The sequence below is a fragment of the Oryzias melastigma genome, linkage group LG9 (assembly GCF_002922805.2).
Source record: "Oryzias melastigma strain HK-1 linkage group LG9, ASM292280v2, whole genome shotgun sequence".
Classification (NCBI taxonomy): Eukaryota; Metazoa; Chordata; class Actinopteri; order Beloniformes; family Adrianichthyidae; genus Oryzias; species Oryzias melastigma.
This window is the reverse complement of record NC_050520.1, coordinates 21,157,125-21,184,997: the sequence shown is the minus strand read 5'-3', so window position 1 is coordinate 21,184,997 and position 27,873 is coordinate 21,157,125. Positions and strand designations below refer to the sequence as shown.

General features: G+C 37.8%; 1 protein-coding gene across 2 annotated transcripts; it reads left to right on the top strand.

Annotated features, from left to right (window-relative positions):
• The first annotated feature begins 365 nt into the window (after positions 1–365).
• si:dkey-40c11.2 (drebrin-like protein A) lies at positions 366–27,873 on the top strand. Of its 2 annotated transcripts, XM_024276215.2 has the most exons (17): positions 367–766; positions 843–1,032; positions 17,767–17,822; positions 17,959–18,071; positions 18,847–18,921; positions 22,577–22,720; positions 22,924–23,001; positions 23,086–23,237; positions 23,347–23,401; positions 24,417–24,491; positions 24,612–24,720; positions 24,863–25,330; positions 25,504–25,908; positions 26,044–26,133; positions 26,203–26,333; positions 26,678–26,729; positions 26,845–27,873. In XM_024276215.2, the coding sequence occupies exons 2-17, from the start codon at positions 941–943 to the stop codon at positions 26,979–26,981; spliced, it is 2,232 nt and encodes a 743-aa protein (XP_024131983.1). In that variant the 5' UTR covers positions 367–766; positions 843–940; the 3' UTR covers positions 26,982–27,873. The 2 variants fall into 2 exon arrangements, with proteins under 2 accessions (XP_024131984.1, XP_024131983.1); XM_024276216.2 differs by having other exon boundaries at positions 366–1,032; positions 25,507–25,908.

Sequence of the window (27,873 nt, the reverse complement as noted above, 5' to 3'; positions counted from 1 at the left end):
TCATAAACCATTAAAGTGGTAGGAAAAGTTGCGTTCCATGTGGTTAAATAAAACCTGAGACTGATACTTAAGACTAGAAAATGTGACTCCAACCCTCTGCATCTTTCCTGGAATACCGGAGACTGGCAGTAAAGCAAATTAAAGTGCTTTGTGCCATGCAGTGAGTAGGAATGTGTAATGTATGTGCAACACACATGGATGGAATCTAACAGGATACTCTCCTTAAAAAAAAAGGAAAAAAATATTTTTTTCCCCTTTCTTTCTTGGATTTTGCTCCCCAAAAACTGGCTTGCAGGGAGAAGTTAAGGACAGTGGGGGGCAATTTAAAGATAAAAAGACAAATTAGGACTAGCATTTGCTTTGTGATGTCTCTACAACTTTAAAAAAAAAACAATTTTATTTCATATTGAAATAATCTGGTATTGGAAAAATACCAAAAATTCAATAAAAGTAGTGAAACATAATTTTTGCAATAGTTGTGTTCCTTTCCCTATGATGTAAGTCTTTTTTGCAGCTTTACATGTTTCTTCTCTGAAAAACAATAAGCAGCAGGCTGCCTGAATAATGCAGGAGGAGGATGCGTTTCCTCTGGTCCTGCTGCGGAGGGATACGCCGCGCGAGCAACACCTTCCCTTCAAGTGACCCAGCAGCTTTCGTGAAGTCATTCTGCTTTCCACTCTTTCAGCGAGAGGTGGAGCTTCACGCTGCAAACTTCTAGCCAAGCTGCACAAAGAGCAGAGTGCAGTCACGGATCTCTCTGCACGCCGTGAGTCAGTGGGCCGCCTGCGCAAAGCTCTCCAGTTTGGAAGTGCGTTGCATGAACCTGCACGTTTTGACTGCAGGTTTTGCGCCTTCGTTCGCTGATTTCCACCGAAAAAAAGCAACAACTAGGAGCTTTGAAGACTGAAGCTGCAAGAGTGGCCTGGGAACTTTTGCCATCATGAGCAAGCAAAGAGTCAACCTTGACACTTACAGCTTGTCGCTGCTTACAGCCAAGGAGGACATCCTAAACCCTCGCTCCTCCACCAACTGGTAAAACACTCTACCAAACTTTCTCAAACAAAATGTTGTTTGTTGTGTGAACTATTTGGTTGCTTAGTTGTATGACAATTAAAATCTAAGAACTTTCACAAGTGCTTTGACTTTGGCAGACTTTCCTGCAGAAGCAAAACGGGTTGCGTAATCTCATCTGAATTAATCCAGTCAGGGATGTAGAGGTGGCCACCAGCACGGCACAGCCCAGCACGCACATGGGACTATATTTACCATAAGTCCGGCTTGTCCATTTGCATGCAGGTTTGGCAACCAGGTCGCGCACTAATTGTAATTGCTGGTCGTGACGCACGCCGAGCGACTGATGCGTCTCGGAGCGCAGGAGCTGGCCGACTGCCCAGCGGCCTCACCCGGGCAATGCACCGCGGGAGCTCTCGGTCTGCAGGAAAAAGAAGAAGTTTTGGCAGCCAGATGCTCAAATATCAGCACAAACTTTAGGTTGAGCGTTACTAAAAGACTGAAAAAGACACTGTTTTGTCCCATTTGCTGCTTTGGCACTTGCTGTAACCTGAGTAGCAGACAGCTGGCTCATGCTCTCCTTTTGTCACAGGTTTTGGCTGATCTAATCCATCTTTTATAAACATGTTTAAATCAGCTTTTTGGATCTCTTGTCTTTACTTCTTGTTTTTTTTTTATTTCCTCTTTATACCCAGTGCATGTGTGATGGCATTGTTCTCCCAATATGTAAATAGCGTCTACTACAGGAAAAGTTAAACACACCACAAGCCTCTCTTCTTCATTCTGTTTGTTTATAAACCTGCAGGCAAATGCAGGAGCTGATTTTGTTAATATATCAGTGTCATACCTCACATGTCTCTTATTTTCTCCTCCAGATCTGAAATCACTTTGAAGATGCTGTCATACATCTATGCTAGTGCATCAAAAAAAAAATGAATTCTGTTACTGTTTCATTATATACAACTCACTTGGTCTCTGGATACAAGAGGAAACACCCGCTAAGTTTCACTCAAAGAAAGCTCAATAGTGACTTGAAAAGAAAGGTGGGAGGGGACATGGAGATGTCAAACAGCTGAGACAGAATGTTGGCCCACTCTGTTAGCATTTTGCAAGAATTTTGCATAAGCATGGGAGTACAATGATTCCAGCATCCTGATGTATCCTGTTGGGAGATCTGAGTTGAAGGGATTGGGGCGTTTCCTTGGTGCCCAGTTGGATGGTTGTTTTGTTTAACGATCCCACCCCCACCGTGTGGCCTTGAGGTCCTTGTGTGTATTATCTTCTACTGACCTTGTTTTCTGACTGGGAAACGGCCTTTGTGAGGGGAAACTGAAGAAAAGAGAAGCCGTTTCAATGCATCCTCCATTCAGACCTCTAAGATCTGCATAAGGCTTTGGAGGTCTCTGCTCAGTCTCAGGCCACTGCACACTATCAAGTGTACTTGTCGGCAGGAACTCCTCCACTGTCTGCTTGTGTTGTGTGTGTTTAAAGAGATGGAAAGAAAGATTCCGTTTCAAAAGTATGAACCTAAATCTCTTGACAGCAAGGATTCAGATCATTTGCATTTTTGTCTGAAACAATGAGTACAAGTTGAAGGTCTATACTCTTTAAAGAAAGCACCACATAGTCGAGGACTTTCTTCCTGACAATGATCTAGAAAGAATGTTCTAAATTAGAACAGCATATCAGGAAAAAAAAGAGGGGTGTGGACATACAAACATTTTTCAGTATTTGACCTTGCAGAAATAATTTAGGAGCCTTTTTGGGATCCAATTATTGAGAAATTCATTCTTATTTCAAGTAAAAGTTGAATACATCTTCCAAAGCATCTTTCTTATGTTTGACTTTATCGTTTTGTGCAGTAGCATGTTAAGGACATTTTCACTGAGGTGACCAAAGTGGGTCAGAGAGGGTGCCGGTGGCCATAGCTTTGCAGCTTTTAATGTATGGTAGGATAACTAACTCAAAAACAAAACAAGGTTTGAGTCATTTGACTGTTTTAACCAATTTACAGTTTGGTCATAATAAAAACAATATAAATATTCAATTTGAATATGTTTTCTTATATAACACATTTGTAAAAGTTATCTGGACCAAAGTACATGTTTTACTTTTTTTTTACTTGGTCGCAGTAATTAAAAATGATGTAGTGAATATTTCTCTAAAGTTCAGTATATGATGAGGCACGAATCATATAATATCTTCCTTCTTCGGTGGCCAATGAAGAGATGCCAATTCCACCCCTACAAAAAATTCCAAGCCATATACATTAGATTTTAAACACTAAATTCATAAAGTTTCATCTTTCTTTGTCATAGTTTTACAGTTTGTAGTTCCAATAACCTTTCAGTGATTCAAAGATTCACTGTGAAATAAAATCACGTGACAATGCTATGGTTGCTTGAATTTCAGACCAAACATTTGTTTTTTTTGGAGTTAAATTTACATAAAGTTTGGTCATAGAAGTTTACTGGATGATTTAATCAATATATTACGGTTGGGTCAAAATTGATCTTTTTTTAAGTGTGAAAACTGTGAATTTTGACCCGAACACAATACATGGGTTATAATTGTTAACCTTTGTTTTTTTTTTTTACAATTAATTAGTAATTGGACCAAGTATTTTTCTTATAAAACCAACAATTGATTTACCTCAAGGAATTGAAAAAAAAAAAAAGAGAATAATAACATTTTCCATTTATTTAGCTGTAGAAATAAGTGTTAACAAGGTGTTTTTTTCTGTCAGCTTTTGACTTTCTTGAAAGTTCAACGATCTTATTCAGACACATCCATTTGTATACCTACCCTACTCTCAGGCTCTCTGATCTGCAGGAATGTTTCACCTGATGAAAGTTGGAAGACATTCTGTTTCAACACAGGTCCATGATGTCTGAAGTGCAGCGCTCCTGCCTGCCAGAGCTCCCAAAGACTCGTGCATGATTAACCGATACCTCGTGAGTTCTAGGGTCTCAAGTTACTTGTTAGATTTGGAGGGAATACACCTGTGGGTGTGGATAGACAAGGCAGGAGGAGGAAGATCAGATGTGGGGCTTTGTGTTATGCTTTATTCATCTACTTAATTCACCAGGGCCCACATGGTAAAAAGACCCACGTTGATGAAATTGCCACCTTTTGTCTTATCTTTTTGTGAAATCCGCATTTCTTTAAAAATTATCATGTTGGGATTTTGGGGAAACTCAGAAAGGAAACTAAGCAGTCTAAAGTTAGTTTTCCTCATTCTTATCAGGATAAGACTTTTAAGGACACAAAAATCTTGTCATCAAGCCAACAGGATGTATTGATTGATCTCTCAGATAAATAGCATTGTACTATAAATGAGGTTGTCAAAGGCTTTGTTCAGTTCATTCTCTTTCTGGTTGTATCTCTGCTTCCTGTGTTGTACCTTGCAGTGACTGCAAGTGGCATTGATAAACACAGATTCTAAAAGAATTGTCCACCCTTAGACTTGTTTTTCCAATGAAACACTTGTTGGACCAGTTCTGGCGTATTGCGTTAATGGGTACTTTCACAATTCTTTTGTCTCGAAAGCAAGGTTAAATAAGAAAAAAACACGTCCCTATTAAAGGATTACTGAACTGGTAATAAGCAGAGTATTGCAGAAGTCTTAGTTTTTTTCCTACCACCTGTATGAAGAACTTTGTGGGTGGCATTCTAGAAAATGATGATAACATAGCAAAAATGGTTGTTGCAAGAAGTTTTTAGAAGTTATTATTTAACAATAGCTTATTACCTTCTTAAATGGTGTTTGGAATTATCTGAGAGTCTGTGTTGAGGTTGCATGGTAATAGCAGGTTTAAGGCATGATAAGACGTGTTTTCTGTGTGTGCAAGACTATATATGTCTGGAGGTTGCAAACTGTAAAATAGAAGCCCATTAAAAGGATACATATGTTACCACCATACAGAAGATGTTGTTTCAAACCTTCATGCCGTCAAATGTCCTTTAGGCAAAAAAAAAAGGAAAGACCTTGCATCATGTTGTTATGTTTCTATTGTTGTACGACAGATTGTTGTGCCTTCATTTCTCACCCGTGACCTTTTATCAAACCACCTATCTGTCTTTTGAAGTGCTTCCGTTGATCACAATCCATGATGCACATTGTGTGCACTGGAAATCTGTTCTTCCTATGCCTGCATTGGTAGACATAACACATAAATAACTGCTTCCTTTTTTTTGCATCTCAATATAAAAAGCTGAGAAACTGTTTGAAAACTTTGGGGAGCTTTTCTTTTCCTTCATGCAAATTTTATGGAAAAGAGAAGCCACAGAGGGACTTTTCCTGTTTATTTGAATTAACAAGCCTGGAGTGCAGCAGGATCTGTGGCGTTATCGAGCTGTGGGAAAGTATTGTCTCAAAATAACTCTGGTTTTTGTGTTTTATTTCTTTGGGGCCTGGTGGGAAAATAATCTCAGGGTATGCATTAAGTGATGCATTGGTCATGATGCCAATAACATCACCATAGGAAATCTGCGGTTAGAGATAAAATGCTTGGAAATCATCCGTAAACATTATTGTTTTAGAAGTCAAAGAAGGTTAGCTAATCAACTGGTTAGTTTTGATTCTGTCATTTTATGACTGTAGTCATCACAAAACCCTTAAACAATATTTTTGTTGTACTAGCTTCTTGTCAAGTTTTCATCTTTATGTTAACAGCACCATTTTTTTTTCAGAAATAAGGAGGAACTTGAAGATATCTTGGGTTTTTGCTTTTCCTATTTTTGAAATATGATTTTTTATTTGTTTGGTTGCTTTCTTTTCTGGTATTCTCAACTCTCGTGTTTCATACAGGAAGTGCATGCTGGTCCCAAGAATCCAAAATCCCTTAGACTTCAATAAAGAAACAAACAGCTATTACTCCATTATTAAATTTGTCTGAATAACTAATAATATTTTTAAAATTTTCTTGTAAACATATATTTTTATGTAGTGCAAGTTATCCATGTGATAAACTGGTCAATCAGATACTTCAATAGAAGTATAGTCTATCGTTCAGCGTTTTTGTTGGAACTGGAAACAAGTCATTTTAAAATGGGTGATGTCACACTCATTTGGTTCAGTTTTCATATACAGTCAATGTTTATCCAATGTTTTTCTTCAACAACATTTTCTAATGACTGTTTCTAAAATGGTTCAAAAAAAGAAAAATATTTATTCCCCACTCGCCATATGATTTACATTTAAAAATAATATTTTTTTTTCTAGTTAAAGAACTTAAAAATAACAGTAACATTTTCCTTCTCTACCCTCTTACTGTTAGATGCACACAATGGCATCATTACTTGTTTTAATACTTGGGAAAGTGGATCTTAAAGCAGATTTTTCATTTATCTTGAAGATAAGACAATATTCTGTTATGTAAATAACAATGTTTTATATGAGTAATTTTGTTGAAAGCTTAAAGTTTTTTGACTACATTGAAGCAAAGTCATCACTAGTGTTCTGATCCAATGCTATCAGGTTTAATCTCACACATTTTTGTTAAAGATTGCTTGAAACACTACTAATGAAAGTTTATTTCTTTTTGGATCAGTTAAATCCCATTCAATGGTGTTGAAATCACCTCATTAGCTTAACACTATTGTGGGTTTTTACCTGCAGCCAACAGACCACTTCCTGAGTTGGGGTCATCACAAGTTCAGAACAAGGATGGTGATTTTATCCCAAATCTATCACAAGTCTGTGTTCAAAACCTTCATTGTCTTTGCAAGAAAATGTATTTTCGGTGTGATTCAGTAATGCGGGGGTGAAGGAAATCCTATACGGATAAGTTTATATTAAAAACTATCTAAAGAAATTGTTTCCCAACAACAATAATTCCAATTTAAATGTTAATCTTTTTTTTAGATACATACAAAATAACTGTTGTTTGTAGTAGAAGCTATGAGATATTCTGCTCTTTTAAAAGGTTTGAGTAGATTTAAAGTCTATTGGCTTTCAGCATTTCTGTCATGTCTTCTCTGGAATTAGGAGGCTCGACTACAAAGAGCATTAATGAAAACTGTATAAACATCAACTGTAGGTTCATGATGAAACTTTGTGTTTCTGTGCCAACAGTATCAGAAACAGCACTGAGTACACAAAGAGCTTTACAGATTACATATTTGATGTCATTTTATTCTTGATAGAAAATTGCGATAACGCGTCTTTCAGGTCTGCATGCTGTCATGGGACTGACTTCTTCTGGAAAGGAAAAGTCTGTTTTGTTTGGAGCAACCTGGTTGCCTGGTTCACTTTGGTTGTATTTGTAAAAAAAATGTTAAAATGATTCAATTTGTTTGAAAAGAAAATAAGTGGGTTTAAAACAAGACTTCCTGGGAGATTTAGTTTTCTTAGATGATAGACAACAAAGATTATTCTGGAAAAAGAGATTATTAGACCTCCTTATGCTGGGTTCATGTATTTAAATGAAATTAAAACACACGTAAGCAACTTTTTATTATCTTAGCATACAATCTGAAGAAAAAAAACAAGTGTGTGAGATGCTGAAATCAGACTTTTGGAAACATTGTATCTTTTCTTTGACCTGTGTATTAAAGAAAACCATTTGTAGCGACTTTTGAATATGTTCTGCTCTGTGTTTATGTTAAAAATCAACAGCTATTGAGGTAATGTGATAACTTGGGGAGTTGTTAGTAAAGTTTTATTTAATATTTTTGGACCTGTTCTTAGTCTAACTTTGCTTATCTTTTTATTTGCCATAAAAGTGGAACAAGTCGTGATGTCAGAGGACAAATTCACTGCTTATGAATACAAACGTGAACACAAAAGTTCATTCGCATACTCCCTGTATACAAAAGAAACAGTCACAGTGAGTTAGTCAGTACAGTGGATAAATCAAGATGAATTTGTGGCATTTTCTTGATAATGATAAAACTCTCACTGACATTTCCACGTGCTCGTCTAAACATGTGCTAGACCAGTTAATAAAGAAAATTTAACATTTCAGTCCATTTCATGTGCTTTCATTGTTTGCTAAGCAGTTGCTCCAACTTTACGTTGGCCAAAAAATGCTCTCATTGGTTACAGGCATGACAAATTGCTGCAAAGTCCTAAACGCAGAGCCAAGACTGGGAACTTCAGTTGCCATTCTCCTGTCATGTTTGTTCACTGGCCGGTGGAGGGATTGAGCTGTGGGCACTTGTGGAAAGCTGAGGGTAATGGGTTGTCGTGGTGACACTGGTGGGAAAGTGAGGTTGTTTGCCAGTAGAGGCTGAGGGAATTGAGCGAGATTAGGAAGAGGCTGGGAAGCAGCTGAAAATATAGGAGTAAAGACACTCTTTGGAGGAAGGTAAAGAAGAAAAAAATGTATTGTAAATAGAAGACAAGGGGTGTAAAGACAAGACGCATTCACTACATAAGGGTTAGATAAGAGGATTGCTAAAGTTCATTGGACGGGAGAGGCTGCAGAGAAGATTGTCAAATAAGTCCAGAGTAGAAGAATTAGCATTTTAATTAAAGGAAATGTTTAAAGATAAGATGGCATCTTTCTGCCAGACCTTTAAGAACTGTGATATGGAGATAGGACATTGTTTAGTGGGTTTGTGTTGTTGTGAGTGAATGGTGGTGTGGGGGAAAGATGTACAGGAAATGCCAGAACAATCTCAGTAAGCCATGATTTGGGGGGATTTATCATAGGCCTTTCCGCTTATTCCATATCATGCACTCAAAAATGTTTCCATCGTTTCTCAAGAACCTGGATCACAACCGTTTACCCCAGAGGAACATTTTTCCTTCTTTATTAGCAATACAAAAAAATGCTCTGCTGTTTTCCTCACATTCTTTTGCACACTTTTAGCAAACACTTTTATGATTTAATCGTCAAAAGTTTTTCAATTAACCAAAATTATTCATATCAATCTGTGTTTCTCTGATGTTTTTTCAATACACTTCCTTCATATGATCCTCTCCGGTCCTCCTCTGATGGGCCCCACACCAAATCCTGAGCGAACATCGACTTTTTCTACATTCTAGGGTGATTATGTCCTCTACAAATATTACGAAAGGTAGATATAAAGTCAAGGAAGGGAAGGTGATAACACCCCAGAAATTATGTAATTATATATCTTCGTATATTCCAATTTTTGGGGAAAAAAAACTCTTTTCACTGTTTGTTCTTTCATACTAACTACTTCCTTAGCAAAAACACACAAGACCATAACAAAATGCACAAATACAATCCTTTCTTTAGTTTATAATGTTAAGAAGGGTTATACCTGCAGGGGCGGAGTTACTGCACTGAGGCTGATCCCCCCCGCAAAAAGCTTAGACCCTCACTTGCTGTTATAGATCATTTTTGACAAAGATTAGGAAACCATCAATATCAAGAATTTTTGTGCATTTTTTCTTTTTTTTTTTTGTTGCTGCATTACATTAACTATAGCAACTCATATAACATTAATAACAATAACAACAATAAAACAGTTAGAAATACATATTTTAATTTTTAAAGACCTCCCATTCAACTGTTTTAATTTGCCCCAAAGTCTTCCTGAGTCTAAAATGATCTAGTTCCACCTGTGTTATATGCTCAAAAGGTTACCATGATTCCATTGTGTTAGATCACAAACTATTAATTACGGAGGTAGAATATAGAATATTCTCTAAATATGGAGATTGCTGTCTAAGCCTTCATCTAAATCCTATTTCCTACTGTTTTTTGCAGCATCAATTGAAAGGATAGGAATCTTTAGACACCTCACGATTCAATTCAATTACCATTTAGGAGGCAACAATTATGAAACCATCATCAATGTATCTTGAATCTGTGCTTTTTTTTTTTCTTTTCACCTTAAGACATTAGAAAAATATAAATTACTTTTCTCCACCAAAGTGTACTTGTAAATAAAGACATGTTTGACTTACAGAAAAATAACAATTTGAACATGAGATAATCAAAAACTTAAATGGCATCAACAATAGACACGTAGTTAAGGAAACCTTAAATTTCACAATAATGTTCTATAATCTGTGGATGCTTCCCTATAACATGGGATCAGCTGCTTTCTTCGAGGTAAGAGATTTATTATTCTGCGCTCGCTGCATCAGCCTCTCATCTGAGTTTTAATGACTTTAGTTTGACTCATTTTAATTGTTAATTTTAACACCCCTACTTTAAATTGACATTTACAACAATGGAGCTCTCTTTTTTGTCTTTCTTTGTCCGTCCCCCACTCGTTTCCATCTGCCTCAGCACAGGGAGGACTGTTTTCTCTCTCTGGTCCTTGGCACAGACTTAATTACTTATTTGTTTAGTTTTTCATATTCCAAACTTCTTTGGCTCTCCGTCTTGCTGAGAACAGGGATTTTTTTCCCCCTCCCCTCCTCCTTTCAGCATTCCATCCGGTCCACTCTGCCCTTCACTCCCTCTTCCCCGCTGCCTGATATTGTCTGCAATCTTTCTACATTTATACCCAAGCTTCCCTTGCATTTAGTTTAGCTACACTTTATGATCTCTTGCAATTTTTACCTCTTATTCCACCGTTTTCAAATATCCACTGGCATAACGGCTTCACTGGTCTGGAATAGTCTCTAGGGGAGTCTGAGTTCTTCTTCACCCAGTCAAACAGAATGCAGTTTAATCAGTTTCATTTAAAAATGTTTTGATTTAAGTTCATTCATAATATCCAAATTAATCTTAGTCCTAACAATGAAACGTAATTTAAATTTTATATATATATATTTCCTAATTTACTGTCAGTACAAGATGAAGAAAAAACTCTTTCCGGACCAGTAACACCAGAAGTTATTTATCTCAGTTACAATTTGTTTGAACGTGAGCAGGATTTAGTATTTGGTTGAGGCTTTTAGAATCCAACAGCCACAAGCTAAACCCCTGCCTCCGACTTACACGAGGTCTTTTCAGAGCCAACCGTTCCTCTAACACAGTTGTGCTCTTGGAGTTGACCACACTCCACCATGAAATATGCTGTAGCTTATCTTCTGCCACAAACGGGACAATTATCGACTGAAAGTCTGAAAAGTAACTAAAACCATCGAAAGCTCACAGAAAAAATACATATAAATAATAATAATAAAAAGTACAGCTTCTGACTTTATATGCCAAATTGCACGTTTTTATCCTACTTTTTATTTATGTCTATGATGCTTGTAACATTTCTAAAATGTAGTCAATGTCAATCAAAGATGTGATTTGTATTCCATATTTCTCACCAATCAATGGGACACACTTAAACAATAGCTAGTAAGCATACAGGTAAATCAATTTAAAGTGACTTAGTCTTATCAGGCCTAAAGTCTTTGGTTTATGACCTTATACCACCCAGAAGTGCTTATTAAAAGCTTAATAAAGATTACAATGCCAGCCCTGCTGAGTTATTGACTAAATCCTTAATCAAACTTGTAACTATGAGAGCTAAAACTCAAATTCATCTCTTTATGTGACCCTGCAGCTTTCCCATTCTTGATGGATCATTATTTTTCTTCAGATCATCCCCCTGAGATCTGGGTCAACTCTGTTGTGGGATATGTTGAAAGCTGTGGGCTTTCTACTGCATAAACATCATTCTGGTGTTTGAACTGCAACAAAAGAGGAAAATGTTGAATCTGGACAGTTTTGTGTACTGTGCACTGTTTATTCAAAGGACTTTTTTTTTGTGTGCTAAAAAGTTGCGGTTCCTAACACAAAAACAGGTTTAGGATTATGCAGTGGCAGTTTTGCAACATTACATGAGCATACTCATTTTTTTCCTATCGTCCTCCATCAGATTTCTCATTCCTTCACTTCCTTCTTGTTTAAAAGTCTAACTGCCCCCCCATCCATAAACCTCCACACGTCTGTGCAGTCCAGACTGCTGCAGGAATGCGTGTACCACAGGGGTTGCTGGATGGACACTATATAAGCAACGTGCTTGGCGGGGGAGGATGGATGACTTTTTCAGCAGTCAAATCTTGCAAGACTTATTTTGCCCATGTTTGGAGAGAGGAAATGAGTATTTTACGCTTTTGGGGACGTCTCTAAGCTCCCCGCTCAAAACGCAGAGAGGTAGACTGAAAAAAAAAAAAAAAGGCTAAAAATAGAAAAATGGGAGCCAGGTCAGGAATTGGGGAGCTGAGAAAAAAAAAACAGATGATGTAAAGAAAAGAATCTTTTAGATAGATTCATGCAGTCTGAGAAAGAATAAAACTTTGAAAGGACTGAAGAGAAAAGGGGCTATATTAGTATGTTGATGGGGTCTGAAATCTTGATTTTACTTCATATACATTGTTTCCAGTACTCTTTATCAAACTGCAGCAGTGCGCAGAACCAAGACCCGTTCTTATCTCCCCCTGCTACAATGCAATGAATAAATGACCTATGAGCTCATAAGAGCTTTTTTGTTAGCAAGGCACAGGGGGCAGAGTGGGAGTCGAGGGAGAGATGATGACAATGAGATATTGCTTGAATTAAAGAAAAAATATAGCTCAAGGGAGAAACTTGTAACTCTTTTTTGTAGAATCTAAAAAAAATGTAGGAAAACTATGTGAACTAAAGGTTTTTTTGTAGAGTAGCAATTAACAAAAGCGTTTTTTCTTTATATCTGTCTCTCTAAGTCGAATATTTCCAGACAAAAACTGGATAAAGGAGGAAAATAAATCACTGGGATCATTTTAGAATGACAACACAAGGGAAGTATTTCCTGTGTATTACCACGCTAACATGCTCCAGAGTGCTGGCATGGAAGAGTATCGACATAAATGACGACGCAACCTTCTCCAGTACGGCTCACCATCTGCTTCTGTTATGATCATCTCTAGGACGGCGTCTGGCATGTTTGAAGGCTCTGACTGTTCAAAATAAACCAGCTCTATTGTTTCTGGCTCTGGCTTCCATTACAGTACGTGTGTGTGTGCACCTTCATGTTTGCATATCTCCATGTTTGAGCGGCATGGGCGCGTTGCATTTTTACTGCATTCATTGGTTGTTTGTAGTTAATAAAAGAAAAAAAAAACAAAGAGGCATCCTCCCAAGTGTTTGGCTTGATAATTGATGTGATGACATAATTGCTTTTTTTGTTATGCCCCTCTACGGCCCCCATGCTTTTTCTTCTCCTCCCTGTGAAGTCATAGCTGGCTAGCTTTGGAGGTGGGCTGGAGAAAAGACACAAGAGAGCCTGTTTTTTCCATCTGCTGCTTTCTGTATGAGACGAGGTTGGGGGGGGCTTCTCAAGCCGATTATGTGACTAAAACATTATAAAAATCAAGTGGTGCATGCAACAAAGCCTGCTTACAAGGCTTACTTTTTTCTTTTTTTTGGCTAAAGTTATTTCAAGCAACCTGATGCCTTCTTGTCTAAGAAAACAAAAGTTACACACAGAAAACTTTTCATTTAAAACATTTTTGCCAATTACAGAAAATATTAATAGCAGATAACACAGCTAAATAGACGGGACAGAGGATTTATTTTTGCCAAAAGTAAAAAAGAAATAATTAAGTCAATTAAAAAAGTACTGCAGATAGTGTATACCAATGCATTAAAGACAAATACACAAGCAGACACAACTACCTAGAAAATGTTGCAGAATGGTTTAGTCTGCTACAGTGTCACTTTTTTTTTTGGTGGGAGTGAGACCTCCTTACATCACAGGCACGTTGTCCCAGAAAAAGTGAAAATGTTCTAGAGTTCAAGATCCAGCCTTGGCATGCCTCAGTGTCCATGTTACTCCAGGCCAATTCCTCAACCTGCAGACGATTTGAAGCATTTGTTTGGGGTTATTATTCTAACAAATCTAGTCAAATCCCTATGTTGGGCTAAAAACGAAGACAAGTTTTAAGGAAACATTTTATAAACTGTTTTGAAACGGAGAGTTATGAAAAATAGTGTCTTCAATTTCGGATGTTACTCCCACTAGATGATGTCATAACTACTTGCCGATCAGCTACGTTAGCGCGGAGATGCTAACATTTGGAAATACATGACAACATCAGCTTTATAACTTTATAGGTCATGCTTAAACAAAAAGTTATTACTTACTTGTAAACGTATGTCCTTCAGAGCACATCCACATGAGTCTACTGTTGTCTGGTTTGTTCTCCTTCCTGCTTCTCCCATCTTTGAAGCCTTGATCTCAACTGCCCTCACAGGTGGACATGGGCTGGCTGTGGGAGAAAACTTAGCGATCTTGTACAGGACAAAAAATCAAGGTGTAGACCACTCCGTTTGATTGTAAAGCGAAAATGTAGTACAGATCCTTCCCTTTTTCAACCCTAAAATCCTGTGCACCAATCAGGTAACCCTCTAGTGTTGTACAAGTGATAAATGCACAGTCTTTGCACACTCCTACTCCTTGACTGTTACAATTTAGGAAATGAAACAGTGTAGTTTGTGTGGGGGCACTTATGCATCACCTACTCATTCCGTGCGTGCAGCATTGCACGTGGTTAGTAAGCAGAGTTCACTTTTCTAATGACTAGAGTATGTCGTAAGGACACTAAACGATAGCATGACCCATATGTTATGAGTGCATGTAGCTTACACCAGCCTTACAAATATTTCTCAATACACTTACCACACACATGACAATCCTACGTTCCGTTTTCATGATGTCAGTTGAGCCTCAAAGGAACTGGAAGATACACGTGCACTACCGTCTACGACCCACCATGGGCTCGGACGACCCAAAAACCTGCAGCAAACGTACAGGTCAACCCTCAATTATGTATTTGTTTGCATCTGATACGACTTGCTTTGTTTTCAAGCCAGTTTAGCAGAGGCCATAATAATTTATCTGACAATTTGATCCCTCTAATTTCATTTTTTATGAGAAGAAATTACGTAATGATTGTTTAAGACTTGAGTGTGTGGTTTGGGCTTTAGCCACACCCACTGTGATATGAGACCTGACCTCAGACATTTGAACTTGGTAGACTCATGAACAGTGTTTAGCTATTGTTCTTAAATTCTCCAACCTTTGTTTCCCAGCTATTCCTGCCCTACTCATTACAGACTATCCGTATCAGGTGAACCCACGTTCGGGTTCACTGGACTCACTTGATCCGAGATATCAGCAGCAAATGAGGCAAGATAGCTGTGGTAGTAGATCACAAGAACTAGAGGTTTATAATGACTGTGGACGTCTTGTACATTCATCAAACCTAAGTCTCAACTTGGATACACAAGAGTGAACTTTAATTCACGAACCAGATACTTGATTCACACTTACATAACAGTCTTTGTATCTAATAACCTACTGTTTCCTGATCACTTTTCCCAATTATACATGACTTAATAGGTCAAAATAACAATAACTGTATTTGCTCTTGACATCCTGCTTTAGAATTACCTTCCAAAGTTGCAGTCTCATCACACTGTTGGAGTTATTTCATAAAAGGAAAACATTGGCTGACAGAGATCTTGGCAGAACAGGAATGAAGAATATTATGTCTCAAATGTTTTATTGCCTTTACTGGCTGACAACAGAATTAGAAGTAAACTGTACGTGTACTTTTTAAAAACATTTGTCTTACAAACAAGTGTCTTTCTAGATGTGCAGTGATGAATAGATGGTTTATTAATATAAAAAATCATGTATTTTTTTAGCAGGTTTTAAATACAACACAGAGGTAGGAAATATGTCTAAACTTTGAAAGCAGTGAGTGGTGTCCTACAGCACTTTTGTCAAGTGCAAGCCTGTTCCCCGTTTGTGGAGAATTTGCATGTAATTACTGCTCAGCTGCAAAGTGACCTTTTTCCTTGTGAATGGTGACCTTTAGAAATGCTTTAGGACCCAAGTTCCATAAGTACAGCTGAGCGCTTCAATTGTGAATGCTGATTATTTAGGACTAAGCAAAATATAATTGCTAAAGTGTTAGAAACTAAACAGAATATCAAAAGTGATTAGAGCTTATTTGTCCCAGTCCTTTTTTTCTTTCACCAGCTGCAATATTTGTTTGCAAAATTAAATTTTATAAACTCAAAATTACTTTCTTTTTAAGAAAAAAGTATTTGCTATTTTTTTATTCTTTGTACATTTTTTAAAATAATTTTGTTTCACAAAAGTTATAATTACAATTGTTTTTTCACATCCACATTTTGTAAAGTCAGTGACTATCATCCCAGAAATAATAGATATGTTTCATTTATATATTTGGTATGAATAGTCAAACATTGGTAACATTCTTGGACTTTCTGGAGTCTGAAAAGGTCAAATGGCCTAAAAAAAAATCTACATTCTTTTTTTGGAGTTAACTGTCATACATATTTCTTCTTCAAATTTAAAACCCTAACAAAGTATCAGGTCTTTATTTTCACTTGCAATAAGAAACATACATTGATTACCCTGAAAATACAGAAAGTGATATTCCAAAGCTTTAACAAAAAATACAAAAATATTTAAAAATAACTCCTCTTAAAGAAGCAGAAGTGAGTGGAGCATGACCAATACATGCCAATGTTGTCCTTTCTGACGTTTGTGTTTGTTGTGTGGCATATGATAGTGAAAAAGTGTAATGGTTGGATATATATATATATATATATATATATATATATATATATATATATATAAAGTTTATATGCAGAATGCCCAATAATAATAATCTGCTTAGGGATGGTGTCTTGGTCAAAGATGACAGAACTTTGTTCGTCCAGCACGCAGCTTGCAGAATGCGATTCACAATCTGGTTATTGTTGCCCCTCACATACTGACTGACTTTTTGTGGGCTTTTTTCCGAAGAGGAATCGAACAAAAGCACATTTGTTGTGTTAGGAAAGAAAAATAACAGAGCGAATCAGCAATGTACACTGAGGCGGCAGCTTTTTTTATGTGGAGTCGCATAAGTTGTGTGTGTTTTGTTGACCAAAACAACTTAAAATGGAACCATTTTAGCATAAAATGTTGTCCATTCCTGCTCACCTACACCCAAGCAGACCAGAGGAGCGTTCACCTTTGGCCCATTGTAATAGCTGCTCATGGCCTCTTACTACCCAGCTCCAGATGTTATTGACACAGTCCCACAGAGACAGATTTACACCTACTCACATGCAGACACGGACACATGCACATACTTGTACACAGACATGCGCACGCAGCTGTATGAAGGTTTTATGTTTTATTTCTCTACAGACAACCCTCCAAAGTCCCTTCTTGCACTTAAACTAAGCTTTGTAAAATGACAGTGGAGAATGTGTTGTCTTAGTGATGAATCGGGGATTTTTGCAAAGCTCTGTCTGTGATTTCTTTGCCTGTCCTTTCTTTCCGATATGTTGTTTTTTTGTAAAAAAAATAGGGAGGGAAAAGTGCTTTTAACTCAAACAGTCTCACAATAACATCACAAGCAGTTAAGTTGCCTCAAAGACAGCCGGCCGTCTGAAGGGTGTGGTGGGACAGGTTTTCACCTGCAGAATGCCAAAAATCTAATAGCTGTGAACAGTTTGGTTACAGTTTGTTTCAAGATAGATATACACATGCAGAAACTCAAGGGTGGTCATTGTTTTGCAGCTCTCCTTCCTGTTTTATTTTGGAGCTGCAAAGAAGCTACCAGCAGGAAGAGAAAAAAACAACAAATTTGCTTTATTGTAAAAAAAAAAACCCATTGAAATGTTACTGTTACTACAGAAAAAGATTGCCTAAGAAAACATTACACACAAGAGAACAGCTGCATCTGTTTGTGTGCATCACTATGTGTTCAAGCAAGTTTAGGATAGTGTCTTTGCATCCTTGAAATTATTTTCGTTTTCCAATCCTGTATGACTATTAAAACCCCCTGTTTTAGTTAAACTCGTGTTTGTGTGTTTGCAGGGCATTGTTTGTGTACGAGGGGGCCACCAACAAGCTCAAGCTGGCCGACTCAGGAGGTAAAGTGGACATATTGAACTTTAAAAAGAAAACTTGTAATATTCATAACTCCTTTTGAAGAACTGCATGTTGTATCATGTCATTTTTGATTATTAATGTACTTTTCCCCCCATTTTATCCCCCTTTTTTCAATAGTGGGTGGTGTGACTGAATTGGCAGAAAAGTTTCACATCTCAAAGCCTCAATATGGACTGTGCAATGTCGGGCAGACAGAGTCTGGAGCAGCTCAGATAGCTATGATCTGCTGGGTGAGTGACACATCTACGTCTATATGTGCATGCAGAAGTCATATTTCAAGTTGTGATCAGTCATCTAGTCTCATATTAGTGAGTATTTTATGATTGCAGTAAATCACAGTGCTTGTGCAAAAAAGGTAGTGTAGGGCAGCACTTTTTATAACTATACTTGATCATTTTGATTTAATTTGTTGTCTAGGATCAGCAGGTGGCATTTTGCCTCACAGCCTTGTGCTATCTCAGAATATCGATGGGCCACTGGCGTTGTTGCAAGAGGAACAATTTTGGATCATGTCAGATCTTGTCAGATTTTTAAAGGAGCAGTGAGATGTGCAAAGGAGAGATCTCATACACTGTCAAATCACTTTTGTTGTGTTGGATAATCATCAACTGGAAATAACAAATATTTTTTAGCTAAAAGAGTGCAAAAAAACAGATCTTATCAAGATAAAAACACATTAGTTTTGACTTGCAGTTTTCATGACTCTCAAACCTAAAAGTCTTTTGTACATTTTAACAGACAATACAGCTCATTTTATAAAGGAATGGAGGCAACTGTCACTAACATCTCCACTTCACATACGCTACATTCTTAAAAAAAGTGTCGGAATGAAGTATTAAAATCCCTTAAATGTTTTTCTCTATGTCCTTTGTTTAAAAACTGGAGAAAAATAATCCAAAAAGCCTCATATCAACCTGTCCTCCTCTGAAATGTTTTTTTTTTCTTTTAGCTGCATGAGACGTTTTCATGAGAATGTAAGTATTTACATCCTGTGTTTGTCCACAGATGGGCCAAAAGGTGGATGACTACTGGAGAACAGAATGCTCCAGCCACATTCCGGCCATCAAAAACTTCTTCAAGGTGCTGGGATTGTGGTTTATTAAACTGTGACCATCTTAGCATTCATCAAAGGCACATCCATGCCGACCTTCTTCCCTTTTGGCTAACCTATTTTAGGAATTTCCAGGTTCAGATACAAAGTAATAAACAATGTAAACATCCGTTCGACTTCTAAATTACTTCAACAAAAAAAAATTAAAATAATTGTCACATTTACTTATCTCTCTACATTTTTACAATTTGTGCTGCAAACTATATTTACACTCAAAGTTTGCTTAGTATTGTTAGAAGAATTTCCTGCTCTCAGTCTTCTTCCTGTTGGTCTTGATCTGCCTGCAGTTACCAGGGAAACACCTTTATATTTTGAGCCCAAACTGAACTATTTTGTTATGAAAAACCTTTAAGTTACATTCCTGACTGGTGTTTAGTGTTTTGGTCCGAGCAGGAGCAGTTTTAACTACCCAGACTAGCTTCCATATAAAGGCATCACCCCATCAACAGCAGTGGAATTCATGGAATGCATCGTTTTTTGTTGTTTTTTTTATTTTCTTAACAGTATTGAGAGATTTCTGAGCTGCTTGGACACTGTGCATGTGGACACTTCTGCACACATACTATCAAGAATTCACTTTAATTGTTTAATAAATGCAAGAACAATATCGCTCTAGTTTTGACCTTTGACAGAAATGCGACCTTTGACCTTAGCAAACACACAGACACACATGTAACAGCTGGGCCTGTGCCATAACCACGCCTGTAGGTGGTAAATTGAAGTAGTCACTGGTAAAACTACTACCTTGCTTCTCTGAGTTAAAATTAAAGACCATTTTTCTAAGTTAACTAAAAATTCTCTGAATGTTAATTGGTAGAATAGTTTTTTAACAGTTTTTGAACTTTAGATTTGAAGGTTTTTAAACTTTTTTTTAATTGCACACTAACCAAATACCTTGTAAATTGGTTGAAAAGAAATGCCAACCAATAAAGGTTCTTTATGCTCCTGAATGCATTTAAAGTGTGAAGAAATGTTCCAAAAAGTAACATACAGTCACATCTTTCTTACTTATTGTCCAGGTTAACAAAGCAAATAAAAATCAGAGATCTTTTTTCCCTTTTAATTTACTACTTGACCTTAAAGTGAAAAAGAAGGTAATCTTCATGAGTCAGCACACAGTTGGTAACAGATATGGCGTTAAATGAAAGGTTTGCATGGAGAAAGCGTTTCTTTTAGCACCTTATTTGTTTGTGGCTTTCATTTCTTTTGATCCTTTCAGACTTTGTTGCTGTCTTTTCTTTAAGACTCCTTTTTTTGGGGCTAACTAAGCTGCATGTCTCAGCCGGTGTAGGGTGGAGGGTTTTTTTGTGTCAACGAAAGCTTTAGGTGCCTGGTGGAGTGTGGTATTAACTGTACTGAAGCGCTCGGAGTTATGAAAATACGAGAAGAAGTAGCAGGCAAATGTTTTTGATTGACATGCAATCCCATTGAAATGCTTTATGTTTGAGCGTTTGTCAAAGATACACATCTGAGAACATAGTGTCGTTTTTTGCTTTTTTTTAATGGTGGCAGCAGGAGATTTGGATTACTAAAAAAGAACAATCCCTCAGTTGTGAAGAAGATATGAAGCAACATGTTCAGGTCAAGGCATTAAACCCTAAAGCAGTTTTGCTCAGCTGTCTGTCGTCTTGATGCACCACACACTTGAGAAAATATACTTTTATCTCAGAGCTTTGTCAATACTTGCATCTTTTTTTTTCTTTTGTATTTATGTTAATGAGCTTTCATTACATCTCCTCGAGTTACAGTTGTGTAGCAGTGCCAGTGTGTCATGAACAATCTGAAATTTCTCTTCCGCTTTTATAACAAAGGCCACTTTTTTTTGTTTTTTTTTAACACACCAACAATGACATTTATCATTTGTAATCACCTGCCACTCGGGCCAAACTTTGAGTGGGGAACTTTGAGTTCCCCCCACAGCCAGTTAAGCTGAGTAGGAGAAAGACTGCAGAGACTGTTTGACTCCACACTAGAAGGACAGTTTGAGAGGAGTTGAGCCCAATTATAGCTAAAGTCCTGTCACATTGCCCCAGCCTTCTTTTTCTTCTCAGACAGGTTTTATTCTCATGCCACACTGGCACGGGTCATCAGTACCACAAGCCCGAGCAGGATTATTTCCCATGCATCATCCTAACTTTATCCCATTTTGTGCCTCTCCCATGAATCCACCTGCTGTGTGACACATTGTTCAGGATTTAGCAGTTTACTGGTGGAGCTGCATTATGACCCTCAAGCTGAAAGCTTTGGGAATCTTTTTTTTTTCTTTAAACTAAGGATTAGAGTAAAACCCAGCAGCTTTTCTGTGAGTAAATTCCTACACAATTCAGTCAAATAGGGTTTACATTTTATGGAAATATATCAAAGTTCATAGATAAATAAGGTTTTACACCAAATTTGTGTTTGATAAATCTGCAGGAGGAACTCCCTAAGAGGGATGTGTGAAAATTTGTCAGTGAGAAATATATTCTGAGAGAATAAACTCTTGTGTTATCAGCTGTGTGTTTATCAGTCACCTACACGAGCAGCTAAGCAGTGCTGTGGGAATATTTATACCGACTTTAAGATATCAGGACTAACCCTGACAGTTCCCATATGCCCCCAGCACTAAATTATTTACAGTGCCTAAAACACAGGGCGAGATCAGTGAGTGGAAAAAAAAAAAAAAAAGATCCACTTCTCAGAACTGAAAACAACACCATGCTACTGTGAGTCTTTGCTGCAGACTGTGGTTTTCCCAGTGTCACTATAGCAGCCCTGCTTGTCTGATCCTGGGCCAACTGTGTGCAGCTGCCATTGACAACCAGATTGATATGGATTGTGCACGGCACTGACATGAATTGTAAGGCACACCAAATGCTCTGTTCAGTGTCAGTGTTGTCATTCACACAAAGCTGTGGTTTCCTGCTGGAGGCTGGCAGACCTGGCTCCTCATCAAGAAGCCTTTATTAATCCTCCAAGGGGAAATTATTCAGAGGTCTTGGCCATGCACAAGTACCCACAGTTCAGTTCATGTTAAACACCTACTAAACGTTCCAACAGTGGAGCATTTGTGTTGAAGATTTTCCTTCTTTTTCCTCAAAACAGTAACTATAAGATATTTAAAATTCTAAAAGCATGGGAGCATCTTGTGTTAAGCAATAATGCTAATAAATAAAAATATGCACAGATTGTTTCCATTTTAAGTACAGTTAGGAGGAGACAGTCTTAAGTTAAATCTTTGTGTTTTCTCTTTTAAAGTAGCAAAATTTGATTGAATTTGACTTTAAGTGACTGAATGAGGCCTTTCTTTCCAGGAATCACATAAAAAACAGTTTTGCTACTATATAGTTATCATTTCCCACTTTAATATTAATTTTCCAGCCTAAACCCTTTGTGTTCCCACACAGAGACCTTCGCTGTTTTTATTCTCTCACAATCCTAACAACTAAAGGAGTTGCACAACTTTTTGGCTCCAACTTTTCATAACTCCAAGCCCCCCAAAAAACACCAGAGGGGATAAGAGTATAACTTTCTTTGTGTGTGTCTGCCGAACTGCATGGCAAAGTTCAATTAAAATATCTATCTTCTCCCTCTCCTCTTCCTTTCTCCCCAACTTTTCCTCTTTCCCTGTCCTGCATCTTTCAGGAAGCGCAGGCTTTCATTAGCGCTGAGAAGGCGGACGATGTGACAGAGGAGAAGATACGAGCTGAGCTCAGCAAGGCTCAAGCTCAACCTCCATCACAGTGGGTGAGACGGAGCTCCAGATCCTCTGAAAAGGAGGACATAGTGGTGAGTGCAGTACTGCTTGTGTCCACCAGATGGCGGCACAGACTTTCCTTTTCAGTAGTGCCCCATTGTGAAGGGTAAAAAGTAATCTGAGCATGTTTGCTCTACATTATCTACTTTTCTTTTAAACTATGACTAAAAAAAATAACTATACAAAATTAAAATGATGTTATTACAATTTAATTTTTTTCTGTTTTGTCATAAAGGGTACAAACTACAGAAAAACAAATGCAGCAATGGAGATGAGACTCATAAACAGAGATTCCTTTTGGGCACATGCAGAGGTATGCATTTATTTTTTCAAAATTTCTTCAAAAAATTTACAATTATTGAATTGGACTAAATGATTGACTACTGATACACTGAAGCGTGAAGAAGAAGAGAGGAAAGAAGAAGAAAGAAGAAAAGCAGCAGAGGAGAGACGTCGCCTTGAAAGAGAAAGAGTTCTGAAGGAGCGGAGAGAAGAGGAGGAGAGAGACCGCAAAATGAATGAGAAACTACAAATGATCGAGGAGCAAAGGTTGCAACGACATTTCACAAGTGAAACTTGGAAAGCATAAACTCAGCTTGAGTTTATCGATGTTTAATGTGTTCTGTTAAATGGTTTAATTTGCTTTTCCTTCTTGCAGAAGAAAACAAGAGGAGCAAGAAGAAGAAATGCGAAGGAAGGAAAAGTTGAAATGGGTGAGTGTATGATTTCTATATATTTTATTGACTTTTCTTGATGTAATAACTGCTCTTTGCATTAAAACAACTCCAATTAATGAAAGAAATTCCAAAAAATGTTTTTTAACATGGAGACATGCACTAAGTGAGGCATCCCTTAATGCGGCCATGTCCAAAGTCCGGCCGTGGGCCAAATTACCCTTCATTTAACTGCATGTTCCTGTCATAATATCAATAATATGCAGCCCCCCAGCACTTTCTAAAAACTTTTTTTACGATATATTGATTATGATTGGCTAAATTGCATTTTAAGTTGTTACAAACCTGTGGCAAAAATATTGCTGGACAAATCTATTACTTTTTCAAGTTTTATTTCTAGAAAGGAACTGTAAATGAAATGAAAAATATTTTCCTGTTCAAATGATTTACCTTAAGAAGTTTACAGTGAGCATTTTATGTTAAATAATATGTTGACAAAAGTTTTTCTTTTTTCCTCCATGCAGACATTTAGTTTATTTTATTTTATTTCTGGTCTTCAAATGCAAATTTAACTGTAATTTTGGTAAAAATGTATTTAAATATATTTCTGTTCTATGTGAAGACATTGAAAGTATCCCATTGCAAAAGTATTTTAATGCAATAGTTTATTTACATTCAATGTAATTTTAAGGGTTAAAATATGGAGGTCGATTTCATCTCACCAAATCTGACTCTTTACAAAAGGTCTGGATGCCCCTCCCTTAATGGGTTTGTTTTTAGCTCTTTGCTTTCAAGCTAAAGAGTACTTTTAGCCTTGTTTCCACTGAGCGCTACAGTGCGGTCCAGTAAGGAATGGTACGTTACAGTTAATTCTGCCTTTTCAATGAACCTATAACTAATTGGGCCTCCCAATAGGTATGGTTCGGTACTGTTCAATGGGTCCATTTTACAATGGAAATGGACTGGAATGGACCGGACCATACTGGACCGCTCAGTAGAAACAAGGCTTGTTGTCTTTTTCAGTGTGAATTTCAAATGTTTTTTGCTCTGACAGGAGCAGCTGCAGAGGGAGCACCAGGAGGACATGAGGGCTCGTCTGCGCAGGAGTGAATCCATAGAGAAGGCAGCAGTACGTTTACATTGTGCTGAAAAAAAAAATAAAAAATCTTGATGGAAATGACATCTTTTTGCTTTTGAAAAGAATTGGTCAACCTTTTTTTTTCCTAATTGCGCCTTTATTGACATGCAGGAGGCAGCAGTGTTGGTGTCCCAGCGCTCCATGAACCCCAGGGAGTTCTTCAGGCAGCTGTCATCATCATCATCACAGAGTCCCACCAGCCCTGGCTCTTCCCGCACCGGTATGATCTTCAATGAACAGTGAAGTGACTTTGTATTCACTTGAAAGCCAAAGTGGATTGCAGTGGATGCATTTTCAAGATTTTCGATGCTCACTGTGTGCTCGTCTTTGAACTGACAGGAAACTGTTTTGTTTCTCTCCAGGCAAACCATTCAGAAGATATCAGCGCAGCCTGACAGATACAGCCTTCATCTTCTCTAAAGCAGAAGAAAGTGCGCCATCCTCGCCACGCAGCTCTCCCCTGGTGTCCCCCTTCTCACGGGCTCCTCCCTCCCCGCTATTTCATGCAACATCTGCCCCCAGGAGCCCCGATTTCTGCTCAGCAAGCTCTCCACAAATGCCCAAGGCTCCCATGTCACCACCCTTGTCTCCTCTCCGACCGCCCCCCCCAGTTTCAGCCTTGCCCAGCGTTTCACAAACCAGCAACCAGGTTATTAATGAGCCCAAAGCGCCATCACCCACTGAGCCGCCTGACTCCCTCAGATTCTTGGGATCGTCGTCGCCTAGTTTTATAGAAAAAAGCCCAGATACTCCCCCAGCCACACCCCCAAATGTCCCAGACCAGACAGAGTCAGCCGGGCCCCCACCTGAGATTTCACAGCTGAGCACAGGTAGGTTAGAAGAGCAAAAAAATGGAAATTCTTATGAAGTGTTGCACTTTGTATCACACAAGCTTTAAATAAAGTACATTTAACACTTAAAAAAAAAAATATTTAAAATTCTAAATCTAAAAAAAATACAAAGATGTTATTAGTTTTATTGAAACTATTTGTTTTTCAATCAGCAGACCGCAGCACTGAGAGTGACGTTCACAATGGGCTGCTTTCAGACATTGCCTACACAGTACAAGCTGTACTGGTCGAAGAGAATGAGGAAGAGGATACGGAGGAACACGAGCAACATAAGACTGATGAGCAGCCAGATCTGTGTGAGACCATGCCAGAACATGCACAGATTGAGACAAAAGAGACTGAAGAGGAGCAGGTGAATGAAGAGCATTTGAAAGAGGAAGAGGTGGATGAAGAGGAGGAGGAGGTGGATGGATTAAAAGAGCCTGCGTTACTGGAGGAAATTCCAGAAGTGGGATATGATGAAGATGAGGCTGAGGAAGATGTAAAAGAGTATATCCAGTTGAGAGACAGCCAGCCCCTTGCTGAGCCTGTGGAGACAGAGGAGTCATCAGTTCCAGGTATCCACGTTTTCCCGTTTTCATTTATCAGAACTTCATATCAGTTAAAACTGTTGCAAAACAACATGTCAAATGTGTTTTATTACATTCTTTTTAAAAATGTAATATTTAGTCATGATGAAGTTATTCTTTCAGACACCAAATACATTTGTCAAGACAAGAATCATGACGCTCTAATCCTCCCAACCAATGGGATAACAAATGGACAGGAGCAGAACGGGACAGGTATGACAACACATCGTACAACGATGTTCATGAGTTCATGTAAACACGTCTCCCTCTGCTTTTCTTCAGAGCGATCTTTGAGCCCATCTGACACAGAACACAGCACATCTGAGCTGAGTGTGTCCTGCCATCCTCACGCTGATGAGGAAGAGGACTTCACAGAGGATAAAGACGAGGGCATTTCAGAGAATGGACAGGAGGTGCTACTTCTATATAAGTGAAAAGTCTTGCACTATGTGTTACTTGAGTTAAAAAAGGTCATCAGAGATCGGTTACATGTGTAGAAAGAACGGCATTAACTTCTATTGAAGAAGAACATTAAACTCATCTTAATTATTGGAAATAAAATTACTAAAAGTCAAAAATGTACATTTAAAGGGAAAGAAAAACATCTTTTCCTGCATAATTTTGCTAAAGCTACTCAAAAAATAAAGTGAATTAAAGAAAACCCAAGTACATATTTTTTATTAAGTTGTTTTTTCTTGTTCCACAATTATCTGAGTATCACACTTTCTTCTTTGACCTTGTTTTCTCTCCATTTCAGGATTCAGTCGAGCAGCACATGTGCGTTCGAGCTCTCTATGACTACCAGGCAGGTAAGATGCCATTCGGGGGATAATTACCGTGCAGGTGCACATGAAGTGCCTTCCAATTGCAATAATTACCTCGTGATTACCTGGTCTTCACTGTGTTGTCTCGTGGTTCCCACAGAGGACGAAACGGAGATCTCCTTTGAACCCGGTGACATCATCCGGGATGTGGAGACGGTGGACAAAGCCTGGTGGAGGGGTTGGAGCAAAGACGGTCGCCAAGGCTTATTCCCGGCTAATTATGTGGAGACCATATAGACAGGCGAAGACGGATCACAAACTTACACTCAGGGACACTTGCTTTTCTTCCCCCTCGTTTCCGCGTGTTTTCACCTTAATCCTCCCACTGAAACTTTATTCCCCATGTTCTGTAGGAAGAATAAAGACACACGTGACTCCTTGTTTTGTAGAAAGAATAGACTAAAGTGTGACTCTTTTTTTGATGTTTTGGAGAAAAACACTAGTATGTAGAAATTACCCAGCCTCATTTTCATAGGTAAAACAGCAAAGACCTTTTTTCCTGGACCAAAATAACTTATTTCCTTTTGAGATACTGCGGAATTGTTGGTGGGAGAAGAAAAAAAAAGAAAAAGAAAAACACCGAATGATCTTAAACTTTTTTTTTTTTTATTTACTCGAAGAAAAAAAAACATTTTCTTCCAAGCAAAAAGTATTCCTTTTGATTCACACCTTTAACAAGCATTCCTGTGCTCACCTTTTGTAACCATGTACCAGGTATCACCTTATAATCATCTTTTTACTACTTTATTTTGTAGTTGTGTACTTGAAATTCACAACTCAGTTTAATTATCTCCCTAAAAAAGTAATAATATTGAGGAAAATGAGACAATGATGCGTGTATTTTTGGTTGGGATAATCTTTGTTCTGATAGTGTTTGTCTTTACATCCTTTTGTAATTATATTTTGCCTTATGGATTTAACAATTTTAATGCATTCTCTGTCAGCACATATACAATTTGAAAAAGAAAAAGTAGTCCACACTGTATATAAGAATGTATAAAAATATTAACAACTATCTTTTTGTATCCTTGAGTCAGAAGTTTGTATGTTTTATACTTGTGTTGTATTTTTCGTTTCTGTATTTACTCCAAACTTACCAAACTGTTTCATATAAAGTTCTAAAAATATA

Excerpts from the sequence above, each read along its gene's own strand:
- si:dkey-40c11.2 (XM_024276215.2), top strand. The coding sequence starts at position 941 with ATGAGCAAGCAAAGAGTCAACCTTGACACTTACAGCTTGTCGCTGCTT. Across the intron at positions 1,033-17,766 it reads CCTCGCTCCTCCACCAACTG|GGCATTGTTTGTGTACGAGG; the intron begins GTAAAACACTCT and ends GTGTGTTTGCAG. Across the intron at positions 26,730-26,844 it reads TCTCTATGACTACCAGGCAG|AGGACGAAACGGAGATCTCC; the intron begins GTAAGATGCCAT and ends TGGTTCCCACAG.